The sequence below is a fragment of the Watersipora subatra genome, chromosome 7 (assembly GCF_963576615.1).
Source record: "Watersipora subatra chromosome 7, tzWatSuba1.1, whole genome shotgun sequence".
Lineage (NCBI taxonomy): Eukaryota > Metazoa > Bryozoa > Gymnolaemata > Cheilostomatida > Watersiporidae > Watersipora > Watersipora subatra.
In genome coordinates, this window is record NC_088714.1 from 42068152 (window position 1) to 42081572 (window position 13421).

At 34.2% G+C, this 13421-nt stretch overlaps 1 protein-coding gene across 1 annotated transcript in view; it reads left to right on the top strand.

The window, feature by feature from the left end:
- Window positions 1–13421, top strand: part of LOC137401092 (dipeptidyl peptidase 3-like) — a 33600-nt gene that overhangs the window by 19737 nt on the left and 442 nt on the right. Inside the window, exons 12-15 of the mRNA XM_068087448.1 lie at window positions 305–489; window positions 7886–8006; window positions 9408–9584; window positions 13131–13296. Of these exons, the coding sequence (XP_067943549.1) occupies window positions 305–489; window positions 7886–8006; window positions 9408–9584; window positions 13131–13296 (649 nt within the window). The remainder of the gene's footprint in view (window positions 1–304; window positions 490–7885; window positions 8007–9407; window positions 9585–13130; window positions 13297–13421) is intronic.

A 13421-nucleotide genomic window follows, 5' to 3' on the forward strand; every position in this document is an offset into this window, starting at 1 on the left:
TCAGCAGTGAGCGTTTCTATGGTGTTGAATGTACTATTTTCTATGGTGTACTCTCACGGCGTATGCCTTCACACTAACTTAGTAAAACGAAATGGCATCGCATGCGTTCGGATTTAACGTGTCTATTATTCGGAGTTGAAGCTATTCCAAACCCTTTCGGAACCGGAAAACATAGTGAAGGAATCGCTCAACCAGCTTCTGACTACTATTCTCGTCTCATCTGCACCTTCTCCATGATAAGCCGTTTATGTGTCTAGAATCTGCGATTATAATGTAACATTCAGCGAGTAATTTCTTTTCGTAGGAAGCTGACGGTACCTTTAATTTTGATCAAACAATCCTGAATCCTTTGTCGAATGAACCCATCAGCTCGTGGTATATGCCCGGTGAGACCTTCTATAACAAGTTCCCAGGCATGAGCTCTTCCTATGAGGAATGTCGAGCGGAGTGTGTGGGCCTTTTGCTTTGTCTGGATCCTGATGTACTCAGGTTAGTCGTATAGCGAACACTAACTCTTCATATGCAGTTGTTTAGTATTTTGTTTATGTATAATATTAGTATTTATATACGATATTAGTGTTTATATACGATATTAGTGTTTATATACGATATTAGTGTTTATATACGATATTATTGTTTATATACGATATTAGTATTTATATACAATATTAGTATTTATATACGATATTAGTGTTTATATACGATATTAGTGTTTATATACGATATTAGTATTTATATACAATATTAGTATTTATATACGATATTAGTTTTTATATACGATGTTAGTATTTATATACGATATTAGTGTTTATATACGATATTAGTATTTATATACAATATTAGTATTTATATACGATATTAGTGTTTATATACGATATTAGTGTTTATATACGATATTAGTTTTTATATACGATGTTAGTATTTATATACGATATTAGTGTTTATATACAATATTAGTATTTATATACGATATTAGTGTTTATATACGACATTAGTGTTTATATACGATGTTAGTGTTTATATACGATATTATTGTTTATATACGATATTATTGTTTATATACGATATTAGTGTTTATATACGATATTATTGTTTATATACGATATTATTGTTTATATACGATATTAGTGTTTATATACGATATTAGTGTTTATATACGATATTATTGTTTATATACGATATTAGTGTTTATATACGATATTAGTGTTTATATACGATATTAGTTTTTATATATGATATTAGTGTTTATATACGATATTAGTTTTTATATACGATGTTAGTATTTATATACGATATTAGTGTTTATATACGATATTAGTGTTTTTATACGATATTATTGTTTATATACGATATTAGTGTTTATATACGATATTAGTGTTTATATACGATATTAGTGTTTATATACGATATTAGTGTTTATATACGATATTAGTGTTTATATACGATATTAGTGTTTATATACGATATTAGTGTTTATATACGATGTTAGTGTTTATATGGGTCGCGGTCACAGAAACCATGGTTAAGTTGCAAATCACGAAGTTGAGTTATCCGACTTTGAAGTTGCACTAACTGAACTTATAATATTGGTAACGATTTTTGTAACACGTGCATCTGGACCAATCAAAGAGTGATCTTTCTGAATTCGAAGTCCGTTCAGCCAATAGAAGTCTTTAATCCTCGGAAAAACCCCCTTAACCCTTTAGCGAGGCTTATGGCTAGGAAAGTACCAGCGGACGGGGCAATTACTAGGGCGATTTGAGCTTTCGACATGGCTGCATAAAAACTGCAATAACTTTCATCACAATTGTGGTAATTACATCAATTATTATGCTTAAGAAAGCTGAGAAATTTCTCTACAGGCTGATATTTTCTCTATGCAGATAGCTTGCAAATGCTTACCAGCAAAAATCTCAGATTGTTGAAGCATTGATTTTTTTATTTTCATGCTTCATTTTCCATTGCATGTTTCTAATTGTTAAAGGTAAATGACAATATTTTATAAATACTGGTTGCAAGGATTCATAGGTTCACAACAATTTGCAAAAGAAAGTGGTCGTTGGAGAGCCTTGAAAGTGGAGTTATGAGCTCCGAAGCATTACGGGAGGGCTATGCGAAATTCTCAGCGACCAACCCAAAAGACCAGCAGAAAATTGAGTCCTGACAGGGTCGCCTAAGCTTCGCTATAACTTACATGTAAATTGGTATGAAACTGCAAATGATTATGCATCTGAAAGCTGAGATATTTTCCTACAGACTGAGATCTTTTCCTCCAAGTAGCTTGCAAGTCTTTTCATTTCGAGATCTATTTATTCGCAGTTATGATTTTCTGCAGTCAGATTTATATGTATTTATTGAAACTATAGATATATGTACCAGTAACAATTTTGCATATAAACTCATTGCACAGATTCATGTGTGCTGCAGAAAAGATTAGCTGGTTGTGTACAAGCAAAATTGAGTGGGGAGCCTGTATTCACACATTTGGTGAAGCAACAAAAGACAGGAAGCAACATTTATTATAAGCAGAAACAGCAAATCATGGACTGCTACATTGCAAAACAATATAAGAACTGAACTCTTTGATTAGGTGAGTGCCCTGAGGAGAGCAACAAACCACAAATACAACATACTAATGCACAACAAATACAATAGATTATGACATTTCAGCGAATGCAACGATGTACAAGCTAGCAATACGAAGCAATGAAGTATTTGCAGAAACTAAACAAAATACAATTTGTAAATAAATCTAGTTAGCATGACAAGGATCAAAACATGACTCGCACAAAGATACTCTACAAGTGACTCCACTGCGCCTTCAGCTTGCTCTCGCTCCTCACCGATGTATACAGACAACTTGTGCACATAGCGAGAGACAGCATCGCAGAGTGCAAATAACTTTATTCCAAATCTAGATCTGTTAGATGGAATACACTGCCTGAAGCTGAGCCATCCTTTCCATATGCCAGCTTTCATCTATAGATATAAATTTACCAGACAGCAAAACATAATATAACCGGTCGTATATCATGGCAAAAACATCTTCTAACTTGAACAATTTATTACCAGCAGGCTGTTCAAAATAGTCAGCAAAAAGAAAACCTGTTTCTGTTTTGTTTTATTTTTAATTTTTATTAAAAATCAGCGTAGATAATAAAGGATTGTGGAGCAGTAAGACAACAGAGTAGGCTTTTTGAGAATATATATGCATAGCTAAACCAATAACTCGCCAGATGTATTTACCATCAACAGGCTCCGAAGCATCGCAATGTTTTTGAAAGCCATATTTATTCGTTTCGTTAATTATAACATTTACAATGGCCGATGTTATAAAAAGCTTTAAATGATAAAAAAACTTACCTGTTTAAAAATTCAAACTTTTACTCCTGCCAAGCTGTCAGCAAAACGTAATTATTTTGGTTTTAAGTCAGCTCCTCTTGGAAATCCGTAAATACTCCCGGTTTCGTCGCCGGCCGTTTCACTGTCACTTTCGCAATCCAATTCACTCTGTTGATCTTTTTTAATTCCATCGTCTTGTCCACATTTTTCTGACCTAGTATCTTCTTCTTCACTTCCAAACCAGCCGATGTCTTCCTCTAAACAAACTTTTTAGCAGAGCTTGAACAATCGCGTGCGTACACGATGAATAACTTTCCAAAAAGGAAGATAAAATCTTTTACAACGTGTTTTGCTTGCACATGCGTATTAGTGATTATTTGTAGCCTCAAACAAGTAGTATAAAGCCTACCGAATTTGATGGAACTATTAATTTTAATTTTTAACGATCTTTTTAAAGAATAAAATATTTTTAAAAATGCCTATCGTAAACTGAATTTTAACATGATTTCACGGGGTTCGGCCTCTGAGACATTGCCCGTTTGACGGGCTTTCACGGGCTTCGTCCTTAAAGAGTTAACCGTTGCTATGCTAAACAGGAAGTACTGAAAAATGGCGTCCGATAAATATAATCATTTCTTTTCTGCCAATTTTAAAGATAACTTTGACATTTTGGACACTTATAGTGAGTACTTTGGTATCTCAACTGATGTCAAAAGCAGGAAAAGTAAAGGGAATTACGATGGTATTTTCCTAACGATTCTTACAAGATTATTACAATATTTAATTATAAGAATAGTTATTCGATTTTTATAAGATTATTATCAGATTTAATTATGGGAATACTTATTTGAATTTACAAGATCGAAGTATATAGTGATCGATGGTGTGCAATATGTTACTGTTGTTATTTTTCTAAAGATTTGGTTGATGATTTGGCTGTGCCCAATATCGCGATACTGTCAAGCCGTTTTTAATATCTGCAAAATTAAGTAATACATTTTCTTATAAATATACAGCTATTTCTATGACAACCAGCTGAAATCTGTTTAGATTTTTAAATTCAGCATAATTTTTTCGAATACAAATACAGAAATCTAAATAAATATCACAACTTCTTGATATTGGTTGCTATGACGTTTTGAAATGTAAACAAAATTGTGCATTGGTTTCCGTTTCTCAACCTTTAACACCAGTTTTCTCGGAACTATGTTTTCGCATTAATGGTAAACTTGCATTCAGTTTTTTGACCATAAAATCTGCTGTAATTAAGCTAGATTCAACATTTTTTTTGCAAAATAACTGAGAATTTTCTCCTGCTAGTGTAGATAACTCTAAATCTTATAATCCCAACTTAACCATGGTTTCTGTGATTATGACACATATATGATGTTAGTATTTATATATGATGTTAGTATTTATATATGATGTTAGTATTTATATATGATGTTAGTATTTATATATGATGTTAGTATTTATATATGATGTTAGTGTTTATATACGATGTTAGTATTTATATACGATGTTAGTGTTTATATATGATATTAGTGTTTATATACGATATTAGTGTTTATATACGATATTAGTGTTTATATACAATGTTAGTGTTTATATACGATATTAGTGTTTATATCTTATGTTATTGTTTATATACGATGTTAGTGTTTATACGAGGTCTGTTAATTAAACCATAACTGTCACGAACAACTTTCATCGTATTTTTTAGGTAAATCAGACATGCTGATTCCGATTTTGTACTCAAAATAAAGATTAGTCCACTAACTTTCAGAGTAATGAAGGCTTTTTTATAGCGTTTTAATATCGGTCCCGAAAACAACACGATCGGCACAACAAGCTCTGCCCATAAATACGTGACGTAACCTAGCTTTTTATGAAAGAAGTTACGTAGGGATGTTTAGACCGATTTAGAATAATAGAGATGGGTGTTTTAAAATGCATTAATATCTAAACTCAGCCTTAAAAATAATATCAGTCTTTTCTGAAAGGTAGATAAGCTATTTAGCATTGCATATTTAAAAAAGCGCGATAACAACGCTAGCTTGTGATAAAACCGCGCTTTTTGAGCTCATTTTTCTCGGCGTTCAGCCCATTTGAACATCATGTAACAAGCTATGAGCAATTTTAAATAGTTTATATACTTTTCATAAAAAACTGAAATTATTTTTCAGGCTGGAGTTAGATAATAATGGGTTTTAAGACACCCATCTCTATCATTCTAAATCGGACTAAACATTCCTAACTTCCGTTCCTGAAAAAGCTAGGTTCCGTCACATATTTATGGGCGGAGCTTGTAATGCCGATTGTGTTGTTTTCGAAACGGATATTAGAACGCTTTAAAAAAGCCTAAATTACTTTGAAGGTTAGTGGACCAATCTTTATTTTGAGTACAAAATCGGAATCAGCATGTCTGATTTATGTTTCAAGTAATGAGCCAAGTCAGATAGCATTAGAATGGGGAATTCCCCGCGGACTCCCCTGCTATACTACTATCATAATACTACTACCTGCACCATAATGGTGCAGGTGCTTATCTATCAGCAGTGCAATTAGGAAACTCATAGGTGTAACAAGTGGACGAGTATAACTGGAGTGGCTCAGAACCTGGTCACGTGACGGGGAATTTTCTGTTTTTGTCTAATATTTAATATCTCATGCCAAATCTTACCAATTTTTTCGAGATTTATATTTTTTTTATACATTTCTCTATTTTTCTATACATTTTCCAAATACCCCTCTGTGTACAATAATCTTATGCAAGATTCTGCAACTATTTATGCACATTTTTGCATAATATCTTATCTTATATTTCTTAACAGTATTGGGTTATTAGTAGTGGGTTATTGCAATATTGCTGTGATAGAATATAGCATTGTGGCCAGTGTCTAATATTAATCATGATACATGATTAAATGCAACTGGGCATGTGCAAGACGTGACTAAAACAGAAAATTCCCCCCCGTCAAGTGACCAGCTTCTGAGCCACTCCAGTTATACTCGTTCGTAACAGGTGGGCTCTGAGAGCAGTGTAAGGGACATTTGCTACATGCGTTCCAAAAATGAGCGACAGCAGAGTTGAGCAACGCTGTGCAATTAAGTTTTGTGTCAAACTTCAACACACTGCCACAGAAACCTACTCAAAGATTCAACAAGCTTATGGAGACACAGCTCTGTCAAGAGCACAGGTTTTTAGGTGGTTCAAGGCATTTTCTGAAGGCAGGGACTCTGTCGAAGATGACACTCGGCCAGAGAGGCCATCATCCGTTCACAATGATGCAAATGTTGAGCGAATCAGAGAATTAGTTCGTTCAGACCGCTGTTTAACTGTCAGGATGATTGCTGAACAGTTGCAGTTAAATCCTGTGACTGTCCATCAAATTTTAACTGTTGATCTGGAAATGAAGAAGGTTGCGGCAAAGTTTGTTCCCAAGAATCTGACTTTCGAACAGAAATAGAACAGACGAGCCATTTGCTCTGATCTTCTAGAGAGAATTGACACTGACCCAAATTTTTTCTCCAATGTTGTTACTGGGGATGAATCATGGATTTTTGAGTATGATCCTGAAACAAAACGTCAAAGTCTCGAATAGCGCACTTCAGCCTCACCTCGACCCAAAAAAGCAAGAATGAGCCAATTAAGAGTGAAGACCATGCTCATCTGCTTCTTTGACAGCAAAGGTATCATCCATAAAGAGTTTGTACCTGAAGGACAAACTATCAATGCCCTATTCTACCAAACAGTCCTGGAAAGGTTATGAAAACGAGTTGCTCGTGCAAGGCCAGCCATCAAGGACAACTGGATGTTGCATCATGACAATGCGCCTTCCCACGCCGCGCTCTCTGTAAGAGAATTCTTGGCTCAGAAAAGCATACCAGTTGTACCACATCCTCCATACTCTCCAGATTTAAGTCCCTGTGACTTTTTTCTACTCCCCAAAGTCAAGAAACACCTCAAGGGACAGAATTTTGGTGACTTGAACACCATAAGGGCAGCTGTGACGGAGCAACTAAAGGCGCTGACGTTTTCTGAGTTCCAGCACTGCTATGAGGAGTGGAAACTCCGATTCATGCGATGTGTGGCTAGCCAAGGCAACTACTTTGAAGGGGATAGAGTCAAATTGTGAATAAATTGTAAATATTTAGCACTGCAATAAAAGTCTCATTACTTAATTAACAGACCTCGTATAGTAGATGTTAGTGTTTATATACAATATTATTGTTTATATACGATGTTAGTGTTTATATACGATATTAGTGTTTATATACGATATTAGTGTTTATATACGATATTAGTGTTTATATACGATATTAGTGTTAATATCTGATGTTAGTCTTTATATACGATATTAGTGTTTATATACGACATTAGTGTTTATTTACATTAGTGTTTATATACGATGTTAGTGTTTATATACGATGTTAGTGTTTATATCTGATGTTAGTCTTTATATACGATATTAGTGTTTATATACGACGTTAGGGTTTATTTACGGTGTTAGTGTTTATATACTGTGTTAATGTTTTACAGCGTGTTTGGATACAGTGGTGAGGAGGCTGAGCACGTAATATACATTAATTGGCTTAGTATGGCGAGGGCAGGGCTTCTTGCTTTGGAGTTTTTCTCTCCTGACACCCAGTCTTGGAGACAGGTAATACGCATGCATAGCATATCCCAATACAATCATCCATAATAAGGCCATTATCTGTTTTGGGCCGTGTCTTCCAGAGCAGAATTTTTTACTGAATAAAGTTCTATAGTAATTGGCATCTTGTTCTAAAATTCATGTTGAAATAAACAAAAATGAAATAATTGAACTGCAAACCAGAATTTTGATTTTGCAGGTTTGAAGTTAGGGTAGCCACTCGCCACACACGTTTATGTGTTTGTCTTAGTAATTACTATCCCTTAATTTTTTTATTTACCTGAAAAATGTCCCATAACTAACACAACTGGTGATTCCGGGGTATTTTCTGTATTTCCTGCATCAGGCTTCATTGCAACCAGTTATGACAAATTCATGATAAATGAATTACAACAGCCATAACAGAGCTTCTTACATTTAGGCTAAATCAAACAATAACTTTTTTGAACTTATATTTGTTGATAAAAGGCATCCTGTCACTGTTTTTGTCACTGTTCCTGTCACTGTTCCTTGTGTTAGTAAGAAAGTCATTGGTAGCCAATGATTTGATGATTCCGTTTAACAAATATTTGGTTTAATGTTGGCAGCTATTAGTAGAAAACTTTGGGTATACTTGTGATTTTTTTAATACAGGATGTTTGTGTGTCTGAAGGCTGAGCATATTATTGTTTGATCAGTGGTCAGTCTTCCAACTTACCCTCATTAGACGGTGTCTTTGTTCAATAAAAAGCAAACAATTTAGATACATCGCTATCAAGAAGTTTTCAACATTCACAATCCAGAGTAAAATATGAAATGAAAAGTTAGACCTGTTTATCTTTGCTCTATCTCTTACTACGGACAGGAGTTTGTGTGTATGCAGATTGTTTTAATACGCTAGCAGTAGATGATTTGATAGTTCTGATCCTAGCAATGGCGCTAGTTCACTTCAGTAATGTATGATAGTAACTATTGCCTCTGGTAACAATTCATTCTCATAATGAATAGTATCTAGTATCTGTGTTCAACACAATATTTTCAATGATGTCCAGTCTGTATTCTGATTGACAAAATAAGCTTTTCTGGCAATTTGATTTAAGTATTCGCTTTACTTCTATTACTCCCTGCCGTTTTGATCTTCTTCAATTTGCCTAGCAATGGTTTTTAATGACCATGTTAGCTTGTTTTAGATAAGATATTATTATTTTTGCAAACAGACCTAAACAGACATACAATGCAGGTGTAAATAGCCAGTATAGTGTTACAAAGATCAGCTGTCATTTATTGTTCAGAGAGAACAACTAAAAGTAGGCTTTATTACAAGTTGATGTAAATCGTCTCATGGTGTTCCTCGCGAGTCTGGTTGCTTTATGTTGTTACCCATAATTCTATGTCCCCTCATACAACTTGTCTCCCAATTACTTGAAGGCGCATATGCAGGCGAGGTACGCCATACTACAGGTGATGTTAAAGGCTGAGGGGCTGGTTAACATCACTGAGTGCGCTGGTAAAGATGGCAAGCAAGACCTTCTGCTCAGTCTCGATAAAACTAAGATTGCAACCGTAGGAAAACAGGCTATTGTTGACATGCTAATGAAACTTCAGGTAATTATATGATATTTTTCATTGCATCACATTTTATTCTTTGAAGCGGATGTTGACTTTAGAACAGGTTTATGTTTTTATCTTCAGAGCAGAATAAATGGTCAGTGTGGAGCTTCTAGTCATCCGTATTTACACAAAAAATTGCCTGAATTACTATATTAAATAAATTTTAAACAATGAGCTCGTTTAACTAGACCACCCGAATGCTGTTTCTGTGACTCCAGTTTGTTTTAATGGAATCGATGAATATGAATTGAACTGTATTAACTCGAAGGTTGACTTGCAATAAAATTCACATTACAGTTAGTTGGTGTCAAAGAATTCACCATGTCTTATTCTGCTGTGTTGTACGTAGGTGCAAAATATGTGGAAATGTGTTTACAAGCTCTTAAAAGCTCAAAAACGAACATTTAATCGCCGCCATCACGAAACCGCCATAGATCGGAATCAGTTTATATCTCTGATGTAATCAATCCATTTGGTTATTGTTTTGACATGTAACGTTCTCATGTGAATGGAAAGGCCAATAAAAGGCTCAATATCAAACTTCTCTTAGCACTAGTTTATAACAAACACTTCGGGTTTTATCAAAGAGCCCTTACCAAATATAGATGCTCGCCACTTTACAGTTTTGTTTTAGCTTGGTCTAATCGTCTAGTCGTAATCTGATCATCTGACCCATGCTTCCTGCCAAACAGTGGAGTAATTTTTGCAGCATTTTTTGACTATCACAAGTGACCAACAGGCTCGTCATGTTTATTAGAGGATGATATGCACTCCTTCAAGCTAAGGTTAACAAATTAAACGAATTTTTACGGTAGGTTTTGAGATATCAGTGCTCAAAATGACAGAATTACAATGATGATGAAATAGACGCGTAAGAACAATGGTTTTATTGAATGCGTGAAGTATATTTGTGAAAATATTTCGACGAATAAGGTTGCATGAAAGTGTAAACAGAAGCCATCTTGTTCAAGTACGTCTCATTTGGGCCGTTTTGGAAAGAGATTCTAATCTATGGGAGTTTCGTGATGGTGGCGATTAACTGTTCGTTTTTGAGCAGGGGACATAACCACTAACTGGCAAGAAAAGCAAAAATTTGCTTACAAATTTGTTCAGACTGGACCCTAGTAAATTCATATTTATAATCGCTTGGTAGCCATTACTTGCTAATGTTTCAGTTGGATTGTAAAGTTATATCTATTCTTTGTCTCAATGTACTATATAATTTTCAACCTACGTTCAGAATGCTTTAAAATAATAAAATGTATGAGTAAACTTATATCTCAAATTAAACTGAACTAATTTTGATCACTCAAACTCAAATTTATGTATCGCTGTGTCTACACTTCCAGTTCTGTGTCTCTATGATAAAGAAACTTGAAAAAACACTTTTTGGATTATTACTTTAGATTTGTAGCCAATTTTATAAAATGCCTTTATTTTAATGCTATATATATAATCCCTCAAGGCCGGATTTCCGGCATTCACATGGCTTTGTTTACACAAAGCTTTTTATAAGTTTTTAACAGCAGAAATCAATCAAATTAATTCTTGCACAGGATGTTAGATCGGAAATTTTACTTCTATTTGTAACAGTTTTCAAATATATTTACCCACTTCTTTCATTTTAATAACAAATTTTATTAGAACGATGTTGTGAAAAGATTGATATGGCTCATTTGTTGGTAGGTCATAAATGATTGTGATGTAAATAAAAAATTTTATGATACTAATTATAGTTTTCCAGTATATTTTATGTCATGAAATGATAATAAACAAGTGCACAATGGATATGATGCTACTGCAGTAGATGTTTTTACGAATTTTATAAAATCTTTCGAACTTTTATGGTTTTAGCTTGAATAATGGTGAAGTACTGTTTTTTTCTGTTTGATGACATTTGTTGTGAGTTGCCCGACTTTTTACTGGTGTTTTACCAAATATCATTGTATTATGAGCACGTTTAGATTTATTTAATAAAAGTTTAAAAACTTGGGATCGTTTGACAGATTGCCCTGGGTTACTGACACGCATTGACAAAAATGGCTAGGGTTCAAAGGGCTAAACAATGTGATGTGTTGTTATAGGAATATTTACACCAACATGTGGTGGTTTTTGACATATGAAGCAAATACTGGAACAGATTAACTTGGTGTGTCCGGTGGGACTGTATGTATTTGTTACAACATTATAGCAATCTACCTCTCATGCACCTTATTAAATGCTAATACACGTTTCCTCTAGTTTAGTAATTTATATTTCAGCAATTTTGAGCATCAATACTTTTGTTGGTTAAAGCTGATACCCTTGTATGCTAAGCAGGGTTGGTTTGATATATATCACTTGATATATATCATCGATATATATCGCCGATATATATCGCCGATAGATATGATATTTTTTAGTCAAAAAAATCGATATTTTGGAAAAATATCCATTTTATCATTCCGTTTTCACCTTACAACTGTTGCTAACAGTCTAAAAATGCTAAATAATACCTAAAATCATAAAAAACTTGCATAGGGGCCTATTAGGCTTACCCAACACAGACAAACAAAGACAGCCAGACCAAGGAGGTGACATTGGCTAGACCAATTAATTAGTGTTTGAGTTGAGAAGAGTTTTTCAGATCTAAATTGTATTCCATTGTCCCAGCACTATCTCCCTTACCTGATTTTCTCATCTCATGTTAAACTATATTTTATTGCCTTATTTGAAGACCAGCCTGCTGAAAACCCTTTGAACTTCATAGTCCATGATTTTGAATTGAACAATCTGACCCCCAGGAACAGAATTGTAAGCACATTACACTGACTCACTGAGATGACAGAGTATCTCATCATTTTTTGTAAAAATCTTTCAATGAATAGCTTCAAAGGATTCTGGCTCAGTATGAAATCTATAAATATGATGATGTAACTCTGACTGCTAGTGTTGAGTGTGTGTTTTCATCATGTGGACTGGTTCACAGCAAGTTGAGAAATTGTCTTGGTGGGATGAAGGCTGGCAAGCTGGTGTTTGTTTACAAATACCCAAACTAGACAAGAATAGGACATTAAAGCATGCTTGGACTATCATAGTTTGTATTTACTATTTGCACTATTTTGTTTGCACTTTGCATTCATGTCATGATTTCCAATCCAATGTTTGACGAATGGTTTTATATTTATAAATATTATTATTATGCTAGGCCTACAATAAATCAAGTATTTGGTATTAAACATTGCTGACTGGTCCCATACAACCTATAAAATACGCCAATCACAATGTAAACACCATACAAGTTAAACCTAGCTTCAAATTTTTTTTCAAAAATGTTATGTTTCATAAATATCAATAAATATCATGATATATGTCAGTGATATGATTTTTTTTTTAAATATCGATGTTTTTGCCAACCCTCATGCTAAGTCAATGTAAAGCTATTGGTGTTGCTCATGATTTAAGGTTTTTGGGATGTTTTTAGTTTACAGATTGAAAGCAACAGTAGGTCTCACTACATACTTGTTCCAGTTTAATGTTTTATTGCTGTATGATTTGTAGGTGTACAAAGCAACAGCAGATTACACTAAAGGAAAGCAATGGTATCAAGACGACCTGTCAGCCATGACAAACACAGATACACTCAAGTTTACTGATTGGAGGCAGATTGTCCTCAACAGGAAGGTGCCCCGAAAGATGCTTGTTCAGTGCAATACGTTTGTCAGTGGTATGTACACATCTCCTTATATATGTTGAGACTAGATTGATTTGTACACTGAGGTTTACACAAAGAGATTTATGCAACGAGTTGTGTATGCTGAGGTGCGTACACCAAAGTTTGTACGGCGAAGT